At 42.4% G+C, this 17,091-nt stretch overlaps 1 protein-coding gene across 1 annotated transcript; it reads left to right on the plus strand.

The window, feature by feature from the left end:
- Positions 1-200: 200 nt before the first annotated feature.
- On the plus strand, positions 201-15,875 carry WNT16 (Wnt family member 16). Its single transcript, XM_051795540.1, has 4 exons — positions 201-1,282; positions 1,374-1,621; positions 3,577-3,863; positions 8,898-15,875. The coding sequence occupies exons 1-4, from the start codon at positions 897-899 to the stop codon at positions 9,360-9,362; spliced, it is 1,386 nt and encodes a 461-aa protein (XP_051651500.1). The 5' UTR covers positions 201-896; the 3' UTR covers positions 9,363-15,875.
- The last annotated feature ends 1,216 nt before the right edge of the window (positions 15,876-17,091 follow it).

Below are 17,091 nucleotides of genomic sequence, written 5' to 3' on the forward strand. Positions count from 1 at the left end.
AGAACAGAGAAAACAAGTTATATTCGAAGGTTTATATAGCTCATGGGCTCATTAGTAATCTGCCCAGAGCTGGTGATGCTTTGGAGACCCTTTAAGAACAGACAAATGAGCATGAAGTACAAAGGAGACATAATTTTATAGACCTAAATATACCACAGCCTGTGGCCTCAAAACATCTCATCACATCCATGGGGCAAAAAGACAGGGGGAACAGCACATTTACGTGATTATTTCTCAACACATTGTACTCTTAAAAATGTATATTTGTCATTGAGATGAGTTATTGTGCTCTTCACTTGGAGCTATTGTCAGTCAAGAGCTATTTTGCTCATTTACGACTGTATCAAATCAAAGTCTTTACAGATCTACCATTTACATACCAGATTATTTTTTGTGCAGGTGTTTTGCTTACACAGAAGGAAACAGCAATATATTGTGATTAAAGAGGACCTGAAAGTCCAGAGTGCCAACGCCAGCTCTTCATCAGGTGCTAGCTGATTCACTGGCTTTTAATGTGTAACTAACGACTAACAAATAAGGTAGCAGTTGATAAGACTGTCTCACTGAAGTTAATAGAAGTGAACAAATGTTGTCCTAATGAATACTGATGCTGACTCGGTCAGTTAATACTGCTAAAGCATTAGAAAATTTGAATAAAAGGTGTAGGGAATGTTATGATCTCTTAACAGCATCTCTCTCCTTCCTGTGGATTAAAACCTTTGCCTGTAGTTCCTCTCTGCCGCAGCCGGACCCCCGCTAAACCCCTCGCAGCCCGAGAGGTGCGGCCGGGCGCCGCGGAGCGGTGCGGGGCCGTGCGGTGCGGTGCGGGGCTGTGCGGTGCGGTGCGGGGCTGTGCGGAGCCCCCGCCCCGGCCCGCCCCGGCCCCCTGGCGGCCAATGCACGGCCGGGGAGGCAGAGCCGAAGGAGTCAGGGAAAACATCAGTCCCAACTTTCTCACCTTGAAAGGAACCAGGCGCTCCCGATGCGTCCCCTCCAGCCGCCCTCCCTGCCAGCTCAGCCTCCTCGGGAGCGCCGTCCGACGGCTCGTGCTTGCCCCGCCAGCTGCCCCCTGCCCCAAGAGAGGGAGAGACCCGAGTAGGGGGGCGCCTCTGGGGACTGTCCCCCTAGGTCCCTGCTGCCCGGGGGCCGCGGGCAGCGGCGGCTGTGTGGCGGGGCTCGATGCGGCGGCCATGGGGCGCGGGGCTCCCCTCGGACTGCGCCTGCTGCGGGCAGCGCTGCTGCTGCTGCTCTTCCTCTGCCCCGCCGCTGGCAGCACCTGGATGTGAGTAGCCGGGCGGGGGTGGGAGGGCTGCGCGGTGCCCGTCCCGTCGTGTCCGCCGGGGCCCGGCGCTGACGGGGAGCTGCTCCTGCAGGTGGCTGGGCATCGCCGCCGCCGGCGGGCCGGAGAAGCAGGGCTGCACCAGTCCTCCCCTGAGCCGCCGGCAGCTGGACCTGTGCGAGCAGAAGCCGGAGCTGGTGCCCGCCATCCGGGAGGGAGCGCGGCTGGGCCTCCAGGAGTGCCGCAGCCAGTTCCGACACGAGCGCTGGGACTGCCGCTCGCCGCCCGCCGCCCGCCGCGGCACCGCCGCCCCCGCCGCCCCCGGGCACCAGCTCAGCAGCGGTGAGTGTCCGCCCCAGCGGGGCCGCCGGGCCGGGTGCGTCCGCTGCAGACACAGCCGGGCTGCCCCGGTGTGTTGGGTTTGCGTGGCGAGGAGTCCCTCGGGGCGGCGCCGGCGACCGTCCATCGGTCCGTCCGTCCGTCCGTCCCGACGGCAGAGTCGGGCACAGCCGGGGCGGCGGGGCGGGCGGTCGACGCAGCCGTCGCGGGAGGCTACCTCAGGCACGCTAAACGCACCCAACAGACGAAACCTGCCCTTGTCTTTCCAGCGTTGATGTTGTTAAGTGTAATTTTTGCTTAGTGCGGCCGTGGACGACACTACCCGTATGTAGATCCACTTAAATATGTTGAAATGTTGTTATTCTTAGACTTATGTTGGGTTGATTCCCTTATGTCACAATTACTAAATGAGTGGGGTGATGAGACATAGCATTTCAAAAAGGTCACTTGTTTGCAGGTAAAAAATCTGCTCAAGGCACCACATACAGTGTGAATTGCTTTAAAATGTATTATATGTGCTCAGCGACATGGTATTGATCAGCACAGCAAAACTAAAGCTCTTTTTATTGCATAAACTAATTATGGAACTGCTGAGATTTCCACCGAAATAAGAAGAAGCCTTTGGGGGTTACATTTGATTCAAATTATGTTTGAATCAAATGTCAGCACCAAGGTATCCTGCAAACTAATTTTTAACACTCTGGTCACTGATTGTGTGATTGATGTGAATTTAGGTATTGTGGCATTTCCTTCTGTGTTTGTGCAATCTTCACTTTGTACTAAAACAGTGTAAAACCCTCAGGCATTAACCATGAAAACATAAAATGAGCAATAAAAAGTGATTCCAAAAAGGAAAAAAAGAAAATGGGAGAAGTTTACCCCATTATATGTAGCTGTATGTATTGTATGTTAGTCCTTCTGTCCAACAGGAAGGGCTGTTCCGCAGGTGAGTGCCACTGCTCACCCACAAAGCTTCAGTAGTGTGTCCTGTAGAAGCCTTTTATGATCGTACCAGCACCATAGACCACTACGAACAAGGGAAACAAACAGGAACTTTCCTGCCTGTGAGTAGGAACCTGGGAGATTGTTTCACAACAGTGAAAATTAGCACAGTGAAATTTTGGCTACAGTTATTCACCACCCTTGGATTTTCAGTTTGCTTAGAGTATACCTTGCTTAACATGGTTTAAAGCTGTGTGCCACATTATGCTGGAAGTCTCAGAGAATGGAACCAGCTTAAGAAGCCCATGCAGGTCACTCCATGATTCTTCTGAGATATAGTCCAACAATTAAAGGCCTTTTATGCTGTTGTCTTTCCCATGGCCACCTTATTCTAGGAAAAGCACATGACCTAAATATTCTTATGCCATCCTGATTTCTATCTGGTTTAACACTTCTGGGGCTCTTTGCAACCTTTGTGAATTAGAATAACATTAATGTTTGCTGAATCTAGCATGAGGTAAGTTCTGGCCCTATACCAAAGTAACCTGGGATCGTGACAGCTTCTCTGAGATTTAAACTAACCTTTTCTTATTCCTCAAATCAATGTGAATAGTGAAAAGCAGAGTGGAGAGTAAGGGGTTTGGAATATGGTTAGTTCGAGGTTTGATTTTTTTATTTTTATTTTTTATGATTAAACTTAATTGGCTTGAAAATTTCTGTGGCAAATAAAGTTCCCAATCAGATTTAGAAAGAAGTTACCAAAAAATGCGTGATACAAGCATCAGAAAACAGCACCATTAGTGGCACGGTCCTATGAAGGGACTGTGAAGTCATTTTTGGATATGAACATCCACTACTTTAAACAAATTAACACTACAGACCAAGCTGTGATGACTTTAAACTTGTAACTGTTCCCTTCTCATAATAGTCTGGCTTGTAAAATTGCTCTCTACAACCCAGCCAGGAAGGTAATCAGCGGGAGTTATGAAGTAATATTTTCATGCCTTGCTTTGCAGGCACGAAGGAGACCGCGTTCATCTACGCGGTGACATCAGCAGGACTGGTGCATTCAGTGACGCGATCCTGCAGTGCGGGGAACGTGACCGAGTGCTCCTGCGACCTGAGCCTGAGGCACGGCGGCTCGGCCAGCGAGGGCTGGCACTGGGGCGGCTGCTCTGACGATATCCACTACGGAATGTCATTCAGCAGAAAGTTCCTGGACATGCCTTTGAAGAACTTAACGGGCAAGAGTGGGAGCGGACTGGTGGTGATGAACCTGCACAACAACGAGGCTGGGAGGCAGGTATGTGTCATTCAGATATGGGCAGCAACTGCTTGTTCACCTTCTTTGACAAAATGACATCAACTAAAGGAGGCCGGCCCTTGACTGCAGGTGTATGTGGAGCCAATGGTAAAAACAGCACTAACATTCACCAAAGCAAGCACGTACAAACTCAAAATCAGAGCTGGTTTTAACTAACTAATCCCCATGGATTAAAATAAAAGCCACAAACTAAGAAATAGATCTGCAATGCTTAAATAATAAAGTTATCTTAACTAGATACTCTGTAGCAAATTTGAAATAATCCTGTTGTCAGCATAATACGAGTTTTTTCACTCACTATTCTGTTATCATCATGACCTACATTTTTAATTCTCTCTAGTACTGAAGGAGAAGGCCAATTGGACAAAAGGCCTTATTACTCATCCACAGTCTGGGGTGCAGACCTGAGACCACAAGTTTCGCATTGTTCAGAGAGGAAATCAAGAGTTAATATTGTCTTTTAAAACATGAGATAGAAATGACACCTCTATTTTAAAATAGCTCATTGGTTAAAGCATGAATCAAAGAAGTGAGAGGAGAGTGGATTTGGACAGCTTTTCATCAGCCCAAAGAACTTCAAAACCAAGTTTGCAGAGGAAATGTTATGTTTGTGAGTGTGTGACATTGGGTTCTCCTGTCCTGTCCTGTAGAGGGTAAAAAATGGGGGCCAAAACAACCTATACAGGGAGATGTGAGCCTGTGAGTGCTTGGATCTTACATCTGGAATGACAGAGACTTGGATGCTGGTTCTTGCTTTCAAATTGCTTTCTCTGCTTTACCTTGGAGTTTTTAATTTCATCTTTAATGGCTGTCTCTGGGTCTATAATACTTTAGGTCTGTTCTGCTCAGTGGCACAGATATAACTATAGAAGGAAAAAAAGAAAAAAGGAAAAACCTTTGGTTTTAACTACATGTATTGATGGACTCCATTGTAATTCAGTAATTTCTTGTAGCCAGAAGCAGGATCAGTGAGTTTTACTGAACCCAACTTTCCTACCTGCTGTAGACAAGGAATAACCATAGGAAACTGCCATGAGAGCTATGGTGGTATAACTGAAAACTATTTTAATTTAAACTAATTTTTACAGGTAATATGTTATTTCATTTAAGCTATACAGTTGTAAATCAGAAAATCTTTCAGGTCCCTTCCAACCCAAACCGTTCTATGATTCTGTGGCTCTCTGACATAAGCCCTTTCCATAACCGAAGTGGAAGAAGCAAACTTTAAACCTTAAGTAGTTGGTGAGAACACTTACTGTAAGTTTAATTAGATGCCAGTCAGCTAAATCATCTCCAAGGAAAGTGATTGGTATCTTGTAGTAGGAGATGTTAATAAGAGTAACAGAAGCTTAAGTGATTATTTCCTTAGGGAAGGAGCAAAACGTTGTTTCTCATGTTTGGAGAGAGAGATAGTTAAGGAAGGAGATAGTAATTTCTATAAAATGGTCTCTCTTAATTTAAATACACAGTACAGATATAAATTTTTATTTTATTACTCATGTTTGTCATTAGACAGAGCCATTGTCTCAGATTAGGGCGACAGAAGTGTAGGGAAGAAGACTGCAAGGCTCCAGAGGAACTTGAAAGAGAAAGAGAATGTGATTTCTGTGTAAGGTGTCAGTGATATGGGTTTCTCTTTGATACCCTATTGTCTTGTTGGCCTTTACCTTTAGAATAGCAGCAGCAATAGTTTGCTGTCCTTTTGTCTGCAGTGACAGTGTTTACTTGTGATTCCCATACAATCCTTGTGCTCATCATTCATTGCTGCCAGTGGGCCAGCAGAACTGTCTGGAGTCTTCTGCTGTGAACTGTACCAAGGAACTGTTCAACTTTAAAAAAAAAACTACACACACAAACACAGAGCCTAGAACATAAACATTTATTTTCGTGTTGCTTTCTTCAAAGTTGGATCCATTTCCAGATCGCACCTCTAGTCAGCTGGGCCGTGTGTGTCATGGGGATGGGATTGACTGGCAAAGGAGAAAAGTGCATTCAGCCAAAGAGAACATGTTTTCAAATGGTGAACTAAAGTTACAAGGGGCTGAAGGATCTAATTGAGTCTTCATTTTCCATGAATAGTATTTTTGAGAGGATCAAAGTTATCTTATATGTTGGCTATATGTGTAAAATATAGTAGATTGTGAGTCCACACTTTTAATGACAGGCAACAGTAGTATTTTCTATTTTCATTCACATTGAGTGAGTGAATGAAACCAGAGTTTTAGACTAGACTGACAGTCTCTGGGAATGTGGTAGAATTTGGCCCAACAGAAACTATCAGATACTGAGGACCTTTCAGGGTGTTGTGGTTGAACCACAGCTGCTTGCTCACATCCTCTGTACTCTTCCCCTCCCCTCAGTGGGCTAGGGAGAAGGTTTGGGGCAAAAAATGGTAAAACTAGTGGTTTGCAATAAGAAGATTTTAATAATTGAAATAGAATGCAACAATAATAATGTAATGTAAAAGGAGATATCAAAGAGAGAGGAACAAAACCTGAGAAAAATTAGTGATGCACAATACAATTGCTAACCACCTGCTGAATGATGCCCAGCCTGTCTCCCAGCAGTGATCTACCCCTCCTGGCCAAGTCTCCCTAGTTTATATACTGGGCATGATGTTCCGTGATGTGGAATATCCCTTTGGCCATTTGAAGTCAGCTGTCCTGGCCATGCTCCCTCACAGTTTCTCTTGCAGCTCCTCACTGCAGCACAAGACACTGAAAAGTCCTTGATTTAGTGTAGGCACTACTTAGCAACAACTAAACCATCAGTGTGTTATCAACATTATTCTCATACTAAATACAAATCAGAGCTTTGTGCTAGCTAATAAGAAGAAAACTAACTCTATCCCAGCTGAAACCAGGACACGTTTCAGGTTCTTCACAGTACTGAGCTCTCCAAAAAGATTCTGTACCCTGTCACAGGCTTATTTGGTGCATATGACACATGAACTCATTCCTTTTCCAAGGCACTGTGGCATTGTTTTCTTAAGAAAAAACAAATTTGCTGCAAGCCCAAAAGGCCAGAAGACCCTTATTTCACTGATGTTGTATCAATGGTGTATTTGTTGTTCATTATCTTGAAATAAAACATGGAGAGTATTTAGGCAGCTTTCATGCATAGATATTTTGTAATTTAATGGCAAACTCTAAGATAAAGCAAATATTTTGACCACTGTCCAGAATAAAAGAATGTTTATTGTTGGTATTTGGGTTTTCTAGCAGTAATGTTATCTGAAGTAAAGTTTAGCATAACTCTTCCTTTTTGTATTTTTAAATCTTTACATAGGAGATGCTGGAAAATGTTTATGTTCATGTTTTGGGGCTTATAAGAAGGATATTTTGATACCTTATTACCGTTTGTAATGAATACTATCACGTTCCTGGTTCACTGTCTTGCAATAACAGTCTTCTAGGGACAATACTTCTGTGTCTTCGGCTGGGCTACTTGCCCACATGGAAATAACTCACCCTTAGCAGTTAACAGACATGTCCAGTGCTTCCTCTGACAATTTCTGGACCCTTATGCCCTTAGTAAGTACCTTATCATACTGACATGAAAACAAGAAGTACACCTGTAACCTTATAAATCTTGTAGCACAATATGATTTCAAACTACTTTGAGATTCTAATTGCTTGACAAAAATAACTAATCACTCAAAATTGGAAAAATACTATTAAATCCTCTCTGTTTGTAAACTGTGTGTAAAATTTCTTTTGATATTGTGTTTCTCTTTTCCTTGGCATTTTGCCTTGTTCTCTTGCTGCATCTGTGAATGTGTGATTTTTCAGTGCACTTTTTACAAACTCTAATGTGAGATATGTCACAATACTAATCGTATAATTTTATGCTATGACTATTAGATATTCAAAAAGGAAGTATTAAATTGATTGTCTGCTGAGTATTTGAGTTGTAGTCTCAGATAAAGTAAGTTACTCCTTGTTTACAGATTCCAGTTCTTCGAGGCTTGGTCTCCTATAAACTGAAGTAAAATTCTCATGTGTTACAAAAGCTTGACACAGACTTCAGATTCCCATTGTTGGCCAGACAGTTATTGTTCAGCCCAGCCCTTGCTTCTGCAGGGGCATGGAAAAGTAACTCATCTAAGAGTATTTTAGTGTTGGCAATAACTCTGGAATCTTTGCTAAAACATTGAAAATAAGAAAAGTAATATGAATGCAACTATCTAATTGTGTTAAATAGAGCCATTATGAAACTTGAAACACTAGAAACCCACGCTAGTTCAAGTATGCAGAAATTGAAAGAACCGAGCTTTATCCTGTAAGTGAGAAGCACTTGAGATTTACTCCAGAATACCTCAGTTGAAGACACCTCTGCTGAGCCATGGTGGCTCTTTCGATAGACTTTCTGCGAAGCTCAGAAAGGTGGGCATCCTCCTGCTCTTCCAACAGAAGTCTGCCCTGAGGTGCCTTGGGGCTGCACGCTGCACTGCTTCGGGTGCTGAGCCACGATGTGCCCAGGTGCTGTTGTGTGACCTCAGCCATTCTCAGGACATTAGATAGAGACTGGGTTGTGGATGTTTAGTCATCTTGGTGGTAGCTGCAAGGCACCCTTAAAAGGCTACGTAATTGGGCACTTACCTGCGCAGTGTCTTCCAGCATAGGAAGGGTACTTTGACCCGCCCTGTCCCTGCTTTCCCTTTCTGCTATTCCCCATGAGAGCCATTTGCATTCCAGTGGTGGAAGGAGTGACACAGGACATGTAATTTCAGGTGTTTAAGATCCTCCAGAATGAAAAGTGATTCAGAAATCATAGTTTTCGTTGTTGTGATTTGATATTGCCATTGCAAAGTCCAAATGCAGAGTATTTCTGAAGATGGGGCTTCTCATAGAGAGGGTCTGTGGTTCCTTACGTGCTGTGGCTTCCCTGTCACTGAAATGGCAATGGCAGCTGTAATATTAAATACTTTGAGACCTCCGTGTTACTGATGTCAGGCAGCATTCTTAATGAATGAAAGATCACATCCAAATGTTTTTCTCCCTTTGCTTTCAGGCTGTAGCAAAGCTGATGTCTGTGGATTGTCGTTGTCACGGTGTTTCTGGGTCCTGTGCTGTGAAAACTTGTTGGAAAACAATGTCATCCTTTGAAAAGATTGGCCGGTTTTTAAAGGATAAGTATGAAAACAGCATACAAATATCAGACAGACTGAAAAAAAAGCTACGCAGGAAAGAGAAAAGCCAGAGAAAAGTACCAATCGGGAAAGAGGACCTGCTATATGTGAACAAATCACCCAATTACTGCGTTGAAGATCAAAAATTGGGGATCCCTGGGACTCAGGGAAGAGAATGTAACCGCACCTCACAGGGACCCGATGGCTGTAACCTCCTGTGCTGCGGGCGCGGGTACAACACCCACGTTGTCAGGCACGTGGAAAGGTGCGAGTGCAAGTTTGTCTGGTGCTGCTACGTGCGCTGCAGGAGGTGTGAGACCATGACTGATGTACACACCTGCAAGTAAGATGAAGTACAGGAAACACAGCCAAACCATCCTGCCCTGTCTGGTGTGGAGCTGCCACACAGGCAGCAAATCCTATTACTGTGTGGGATTTTGGGGGGATCAACCTCGGGGAGAATGGGTACTGCCAAACAACAAGTAGTCCAAGCATTTGGCGACTGAAAGAACAAGTTAGTGAGCACCAGACTGCATGCAGGGGCAGCTTAAACAACAAAAAAGGACTCCTGATGACACATTTGAATATCTTACTCTGTGAGCAGGGACAGACACTAAACTTTTCAAGTCTTTAATAGCTACAACGTCCTGAAGATCCATGGGGTGGGCAGGTACAGTGGAGAAAACTCAAGATCTCATTAGTCAGAGACTGAAGAGTTAAGAGGACTTATAAGATACATTAGATATAGCCTTATGTCTATGTTTTTATAAGTGGGACTAGATGAATCCACTAGATGGTTCGTTTCTGCACTTCAGAAAAAATCACAAGGTTAGGGGAGGTGTTCTGCTCTTGACCACTAAGTGTTTGCTTTGCAGCCGTTCAGAAAGCTGTCTTCTGTGTAATATGCAGAAAAGCATATGGTACTGAGAAATGTGCATGACTGCAGAGGGCTCAGCACTGCCTGGTTGGGAGAGGAGGATCTGTTGGTGTGAGGCAAGCTGTGCCCAGAGTAGAGAGGGGAGAGCACAGCTTGATGAATGTGAATGGTGTACCAAATAGCAACCTCAGGATTTTTTTTACAGCTTGTCCTTCAAATGCACGAGGGACAGGCCTGAGGAGGGACAAAAATACAGTTTAATATTAGAAGGAAACAAAAACCCTTGCAGGCATTTCCTCAGTATCTGAGCACACATTTTGTGAGTCAGCTGGTCATCACCTCACTGCAATAACTTGCCATGTTCAACCATCTCACTGGTGTTTCACCATCATTTTCAAAATTAACCATGTGAAACACAGCCCAAAGAAATCTGCCATAAAGCAAAAGATTTTTTAAAACATGTTTTCTTTATAGAAGCAGCATTTAAAATTTTTCATTAGGTTGTATCCTCATTAAATTCAATGCACAATGTAATTTATGGATTGGCTCATACCACTGAAATATTTAACTGTTAATGATAACATTTTCTCCCCCTTCATATGTTGGCTTAATTTTATTTCACATCTGTGAAAGGTTGTTTATTTTCATGCAATGATTTAATGCCTGGCTTAAAAAGCAGCATGTGAAAGGATTACTGTTGTTTAATTGTGCAAATACCTATTTTTGATAAGACAAGAAAGTTTATATTTTGTAAATATTTAAATTATGCAAGTTATGTAAAACATTTCCAAAACTTATGTGATAAGACTACAGTCTTTGATATTTGTTGGTTAGATATTTGGTAATATTGTAGTAGCCTTTAATTGATTTTTATTTGCATGTGCTGAGGGAAATTAGTCAGAGAATTACATAACTGTTCCTTTTTTTTTTTACCATCAGGGTGCTCATAATTATTGCAGTGAATACACACTGATGAGAAACACTATGATTCTCTAAATGATCAGTTAATTAGTATTCTGAATATTTTCATTTTTATTATTATTCTTTTAAATGCATTTTACGAACATTGAAATCCCAGCTCCAGCAGTAAGTGCAGAACTCCCACTGACATCAAGGGGACTTGCAAGGGTTTGCAATCCCTTAACTTCTTCCATACTAAGTTTTTAGAAAGAAATCATCTTGGACAGTTTGGTTGAGGCTTTCAAAGTTACTTTGAAGAATTCATTTCCTTGTTGTCAGTTATTTTCCCATGAAAGATGGTGACCAGATTCCCTGTCACTCTTTATTGGATGTGTAGGTCAGGAAGAAGGAAACAAAATCTTCTATGTTGTGGTATTTCACTGCCTTATGTGGATTATTTTAGGAACATCAGTTCAGAAACAATTAAGTCCTTAATCTGCTCGTTCTTTTTGGACCTTTACTCCACATTTGGCCAGTGTGTCTCTTGACCTGGATAGATTATTATCCTGAGGCCACAAAATCTGCTGTCTGTGAGAAGGGTGCTCAGCATGCCAGTCACTGTCACAGGATTCAACACCCTCTCTGTGAAAATTCAGATGGGAAATACACATGCTGTTGAAAGATCCTAAAGAGAGGGTTGTGAGCCACAGGTTGTTCCCATCTTGCAGCAATGAAAGGAAACCCAGTGGCTCCTCAGGCTGTGCCACAGCACCTATTGGCAGCATGGATGGGAGATGATACTGGTCAATGTGATATGAAGGCATGGTAGAGATTGCCTCTCTCTCTTTTTTATTCTGCCCCACATCAAGTTCCTGTCAGAGGCAAGTGCCTTGGTGTCCTACCTGAGCCTTCTCCTAGAGGTACTGAGTTCACTGCTGAGATTACAACTGTTTTTTTATATGGGACTCCAGCTTATGGGAATTCAATGTGAAGACCAGAATCCTTACAGCCTTGACCATTCTTTCAAAACAGCTTAGCTTTTACTGGACCTAAAGGTTCTTCCACACCTGATCTGTAAAATATGGAAAATTGCCAATATACTTCTCAATCTCACCTTAACTTCTGGCAGGGCCGGAAATGGGGAGGAAATGATTCTGGGCTTCTGGGCCTGAGGTCAACTGCAAGGATTTTCCCAGGAGGGGCAAACCTCAGAAAGATGTTTCTGTGGGTTTGAAGGAGAAGGGCACTGACATTGGCATTGCATAGAGATGTGGGGCAGCCAGAACGCAGCCATCACAGCCAGGGTGTCTCTTGCCTGCTTGGCTATTTATTCAGCATTTGATGCTGTGTTATTTTTAACAATCATCTAGTTTCAGAAAAAAACAAACAAACAAACAAAAAAACCCCACCTTTTTGTTCATAAGTGTTGTTAATAAAAGATTTTTTTCTTGGTTTTCTTGGGAGGAAGAGTATTTTTTCAAAGAATGACAAAAGACAATGAAGAGAAGTGGCAACATGTAAGGTTTATGAAAGCTTCAATGGCTGAGCAAACAAGCTAACACAGGTTTGAAGCTTCACTGGCAGCAGAAGAATTCATTTTGCTTCTGAGAAGCTGAGGGAGAATTTGATGGGAGGTGGTGTTACCCTTTCTGCACTGAGGGTAGACCAAGTGCATGCAATCTGAGGGAAGCAGAAGCAAAACTGAGTGCACTGGGGAGACTGGAGCATGAGCTACTCTCTTTACCCACCACAGTTTAAATTGCTGTTTAAGTTAAGCTCCATTGTAACTTACCTCAGTTACATCCATAAAATTAATTCTGGATGAGCAGTATCTGTAAAAGCAATTTTGGATCAGGCTATGAACACTGTTTAGTAGTAGCATCAGGGCTAAAAAAATTAACTGACATCTATTGCACTATTTATTGCACAAAACTGCCTTTACTACTTCCACACTCTCAAACCAAAGCTTTCCTTGCGGGACAGCAAGAGAGAGAATCATCTGTAAGACAGCATGCCTCCTCTTTCCAAGAGGAGCTTATGTATGACATATGTGGTTCAGCTACTCTGGTGGGCATGTGGCACTCGGATGAATTTAATTAACTCAGTTGAATGGGGTGGGGTTTTTTCCTTATGCCGGGACTGGAGGATCAAGGCTGTTGACTTTGAAACTACAGCCTTATAATACTGTTGTACAGCTTTGCAATAATACATACTTTATGTTTGAAAGTAGCTTCATGTGTGCTTATCTGAGCAAGTGAGATTAGAAAAAAAAATTGGAAGGAAATTTGAGTGGGGAAAAGGTCTTCTCTCAGTCCTATTCCCACATAGTGCCCTTTTATGCATGGAGTAGCAGTTTGAGAAAAGTAGCAAACCTATGAAAAATGCCACAAGTTTACTTTTTGAAGAAAGAATAATTGTAGCCTCTTGTGAAAGGGAAAATTATGTTTTCTGTTTTGGACACAGAAATGCATGTGCACTGTGCTGCATGTTTTAAGAGCAAAGTTGTGTTGATGACTGAAGTGCTGACGTGCTCTGAGGAGTTAATACAGGAATACAGCTGGTCATTCTGTCAACATGCCAACCAAAGAACACCATCTTGTCTTTCCCTGTTGGAGATCCCTTGTCAAAGGATGTGTAGTAAATGGAGATTGTTTCCATTGCTGTCAAAACATCTCTGTGCTGAGCAGTACTTTTCAGTACAAGTATGTGAAGTGTATGTGTAAAGTAAACAGGAACAATTATCATTGGTCATTCAAAGGAAATGATGTTAGAAGGACATCCACTTTGGCTGAGATTTCTGATGGAGCTGAGATGCTTGATTTCATGGAAAGATGAGGTTTCACAAGATAAACAACTTTAGAGTGGGAAAGTGCTGAACCCACACCAACTGCTTTCCGCCCAATGGCTAAAATTTTATTAAAGTCATGTAAAGGGATCATCCCACTGTGGCAGACTTCATGCCAAATGAGGCACTGTTTATCTGAACCCTCTGTCTTATGGTAACTTTCATATGGGAGGGATAGCATGAAGTACTATAGTGGAAAATATGTTATTATTTGTTCTAGAGAACTTGCAAAAACTGTTAGTTGTGAATCCTCTTCTGACTGTATCCCGTCTGTGCTGCTAGGTGATCTGGAGTGCCCAGATCCAGCAGCAGTAGTAATAGTGAATGTGGTATCATGATTTAATTTTTCATTTCATGCAAGAATATGCAAAAGCAACTTCTAGGATTTTACAGACTCTCACAATTTTTCCTGTTAGTGAAGTGGCATGGGCAGCCAACAGCTGAGACAATAACTGAGAAATGGCTTCACACCCATATGTCCAATGAGCATCACTAAGGAGGGTAGCATTAGTATTCTGACTATAAACAGGAAACTGGGGGGAATGACTTTCTCAAAATGATGTGCAAAAACAATGGCAGACCTAGATTTGAAAAAAAAGAAAAGAATCAACCTAATGTTTTGGCTACCTTGTCACTGCATTTATTTCTCAGGCCGTGTAGTTGGAAAACTGTGGCTTGCTAGTTAGGACTGTATAGTGACCATACAGTGGTCGCTATTGTGCAAGTCCTGCAGAGCTGAGTACAGTTTTCTAAGCACAGGTACAGACTAAAAGAATTAGCTGGCTACTGCATTTCCCAAACTTGGCCTTCTGTGGTTTGTATTTCTGGAAGTCAAATATGCTTCCCCCACCCCCTGCCCTGCCAAATGACAAATTCATCCTGAAAGGAATGGTGCCTCCATGTGATCTTCATGTAAATGCTGCAGATAATTAGTGCTAAAATACTCATGTCTGTCCCAGGGTCTGCTGTTAAACTGCATCAACAACTGTGTAATTTCACTGAGAGTTCTGTTAAATAACTAATGGTTTACCCAGCAGAGAATGAAATGTGAATTATTCCTCTCTGGCCACTGTGTCATCTCTGCAGAGCTGGAAGTGTGGTGGCAGATATGAACACAAGACTGCAATTCATTTCACAGCTAGTAGGGAACACTGACTGGTGATACCTCTGGCCAAGGCTGGAATTTGGACGCCAGGAGTGACTGTAAATGGATGGCCTTCAGCGGATGGGAGCTGTAATTTTTTGCACACCAAAGAGGTGTAACAAATAAAGCATTTAGGAGAGTAAAGGCAGACACACGTGGAGTTTAGAGACACTAGCTGAACAGGAAAATGATAGAGTGATTCATTGCAGGGTAGTGCCACATGCCTTGAGAAACCTTCTGCTGAACCTGTGCCTGCTAGCATGAAAACAGCTTGTCATGGGCTGAAAAATCAGAGCCCATCTCAGGGTTTGGCCATTTCTTTTTCCTCTCAGCCTTGCTACGTTTATTACAACAAAGCATATTTTAAATGACCTGCACATTTTTCTTCTTAATACTTCAACAATCATAAGCTTACAGTCCTTTTTTTATTATTATTATCAAGTTATTTGTGTATCTGGATGCCTTAATTCAAAAGCTGAAACTTGATTGGGTAAGACTTCTATAATCATTTTCCCCAAAGCCCTGAGAATTTATATTTGATTGTGGAGCAGAGTGAAACACATTTCATGAGCATTTCTGTTTTCTAGAGAGGAAGCTCGACACTATACTGGGGGTTAAAAAACATACTGCAGTATTATTTCTGTGCATGATGATTTACCCTCTGTGCTAAAAGGTACATTGTGCCTCATGTCAGTAGCACAAACTGGAAAAATGTCCCATTCTTTAGCATGGACCAATCTGCCCCATAATCTAAGAAATTAATTTGACACTCCATTGTGTCTCAGTGTGTGCTAAATCATATTTTGACATTAAACATACTGAGTTTTTAAAAGATCATTAAGAGAATCAACGTTCAGAGGAACACAAAAGTGAAATACTACTCAATTCCAGTTTAAGATGTGCCATTTAAAAAAAAAAAATCTGGCTAGTTATTGCTGATTATGCCAATGGGAGCAAAACCAGAAGTTACCTGAGGCTTTGAGAACTAAGTTGTTAAGTTTTATACATGCTGATTTTAGAGCTGTAGGCCGTAGTTTCATGGCAGGCTGGGTTTGCCTGCCAGGTTGGCTGAGCTCAGGCTTCCTACTCCCTGTTCTGAAGCACAGCTCATTGATTGGTTTAAACAATATGGTTCACAGAAACACTGTACAAACAACAGATTTGGCTCAGTTTGGAGCAGAAAAAAACTGCAGCAAGGGCATGACACCTCAGGGAGGTGACCAGGAGTAGTAACTCCTCGACTGTGCTGCTAGCATTAGAGTATTGTCCAACTATTGTTTCACACTTCATGTGCATTGAAAACGCCTGGGTTTTAACATAAAACCAACCAACAAAACCAAAACCCCCACAGCATGAATGGAGAGAATGACAGAAGTTCTGCAAAAAAAGCAGCTTGCAAAATAAACCAATTTCAGGGATTTCTATGCAAGAAATCTAGGTAGAATCAAACTTTTGGAATTACCCAATGCTCGAGCACCTCCTGTGGAAGTTTTATGATCCCTGACGACACGCCCTCTCAGGAAAACAAGCAAACCATGTACAGTAAGAAAGATTAGTGCTTCGGGGCAGGCATATCATTGATCAATGATTTTATGGCAGTACAACTGCAAGTAACCTGATCAAAAAGCCCTGCTTGCCCAGGACTAAACAGCACTAAGTCAAGACAGAACAGTAACATACACTCTGCTAAGATCCTATTTGGGATAATACAATTTCAACCACTTAAATAACCTTCAAACATTAGTTGAGTTCAGTGTTTTGGTTTTTTTTTCCCGTTTGCTGACTGTCCCATAAATGCAATGCTAAGAAACACTCTAAGCCTCTTGCACTGTAGTGCAAGATCAACAAGAGGAACAGAATTAATTAGCTGCTTTGGGCTATCTCCAGGGATCAGAAATTTCCCACAGGATAGAGTGATTTCTGTGCATTTTACATAGTAGACAATGTAGCTGGACTATTACAGTGCTCTATACTGATCTCCTCTGTCCACATATATTTTAATGCCCTGAGACAAAGTTTTCAAATCTACATACTTCAAAGGATAACAAACAGAGGATATTAATTTTATTTACTAATACACTACAAAACTTATCACAAGGTGCAGTTATCTACGATGGGTTAGGTGCTTTCAAGGCACCTATGAGGACTAAGATATAAAAGCCATAAATCAAGACATTATCCAGCAAGTTCTCCAATGGGATGATTCAGCTGACAAGATCTGGGAACAGGAGGCTGTACTGATAAAAACAATGCTGAAATATTCAAGGTTGAGAAAGACAATTAGTCAAAGAAGACTGCTGTAGCATTTGG

This window comes from Manacus candei, unplaced genomic scaffold (genome assembly GCF_025592945.1).
Source record: "Manacus candei isolate 608988 ecotype Guabito, Panama unplaced genomic scaffold, ASM2559294v1 h1tg000043l, whole genome shotgun sequence".
NCBI classification, from domain to species: Eukaryota; Metazoa; Chordata; class Aves; order Passeriformes; family Pipridae; genus Manacus; species Manacus candei.

What these genes read in the sequence shown, in the direction of transcription:
- WNT16 (XM_051795540.1), top strand. Translation starts at nt 897, where the DNA reads ATGCACGGCCGGGGAGGCAGAGCCGAAGGAGTCAGGGAAAACATCAGT. An exon ending in GCCGCTGGCAGCACCTGGAT is followed by an intron (nt 1,283 to 1,373) that starts GTGAGTAGCCGG and finishes CTGCTCCTGCAG; the next exon opens with GTGGCTGGGCATCGCCGCCG. An exon ending in ACAACGAGGCTGGGAGGCAG is followed by an intron (nt 3,864 to 8,897) that starts GTATGTGTCATT and finishes CTTTGCTTTCAG; the next exon opens with GCTGTAGCAAAGCTGATGTC.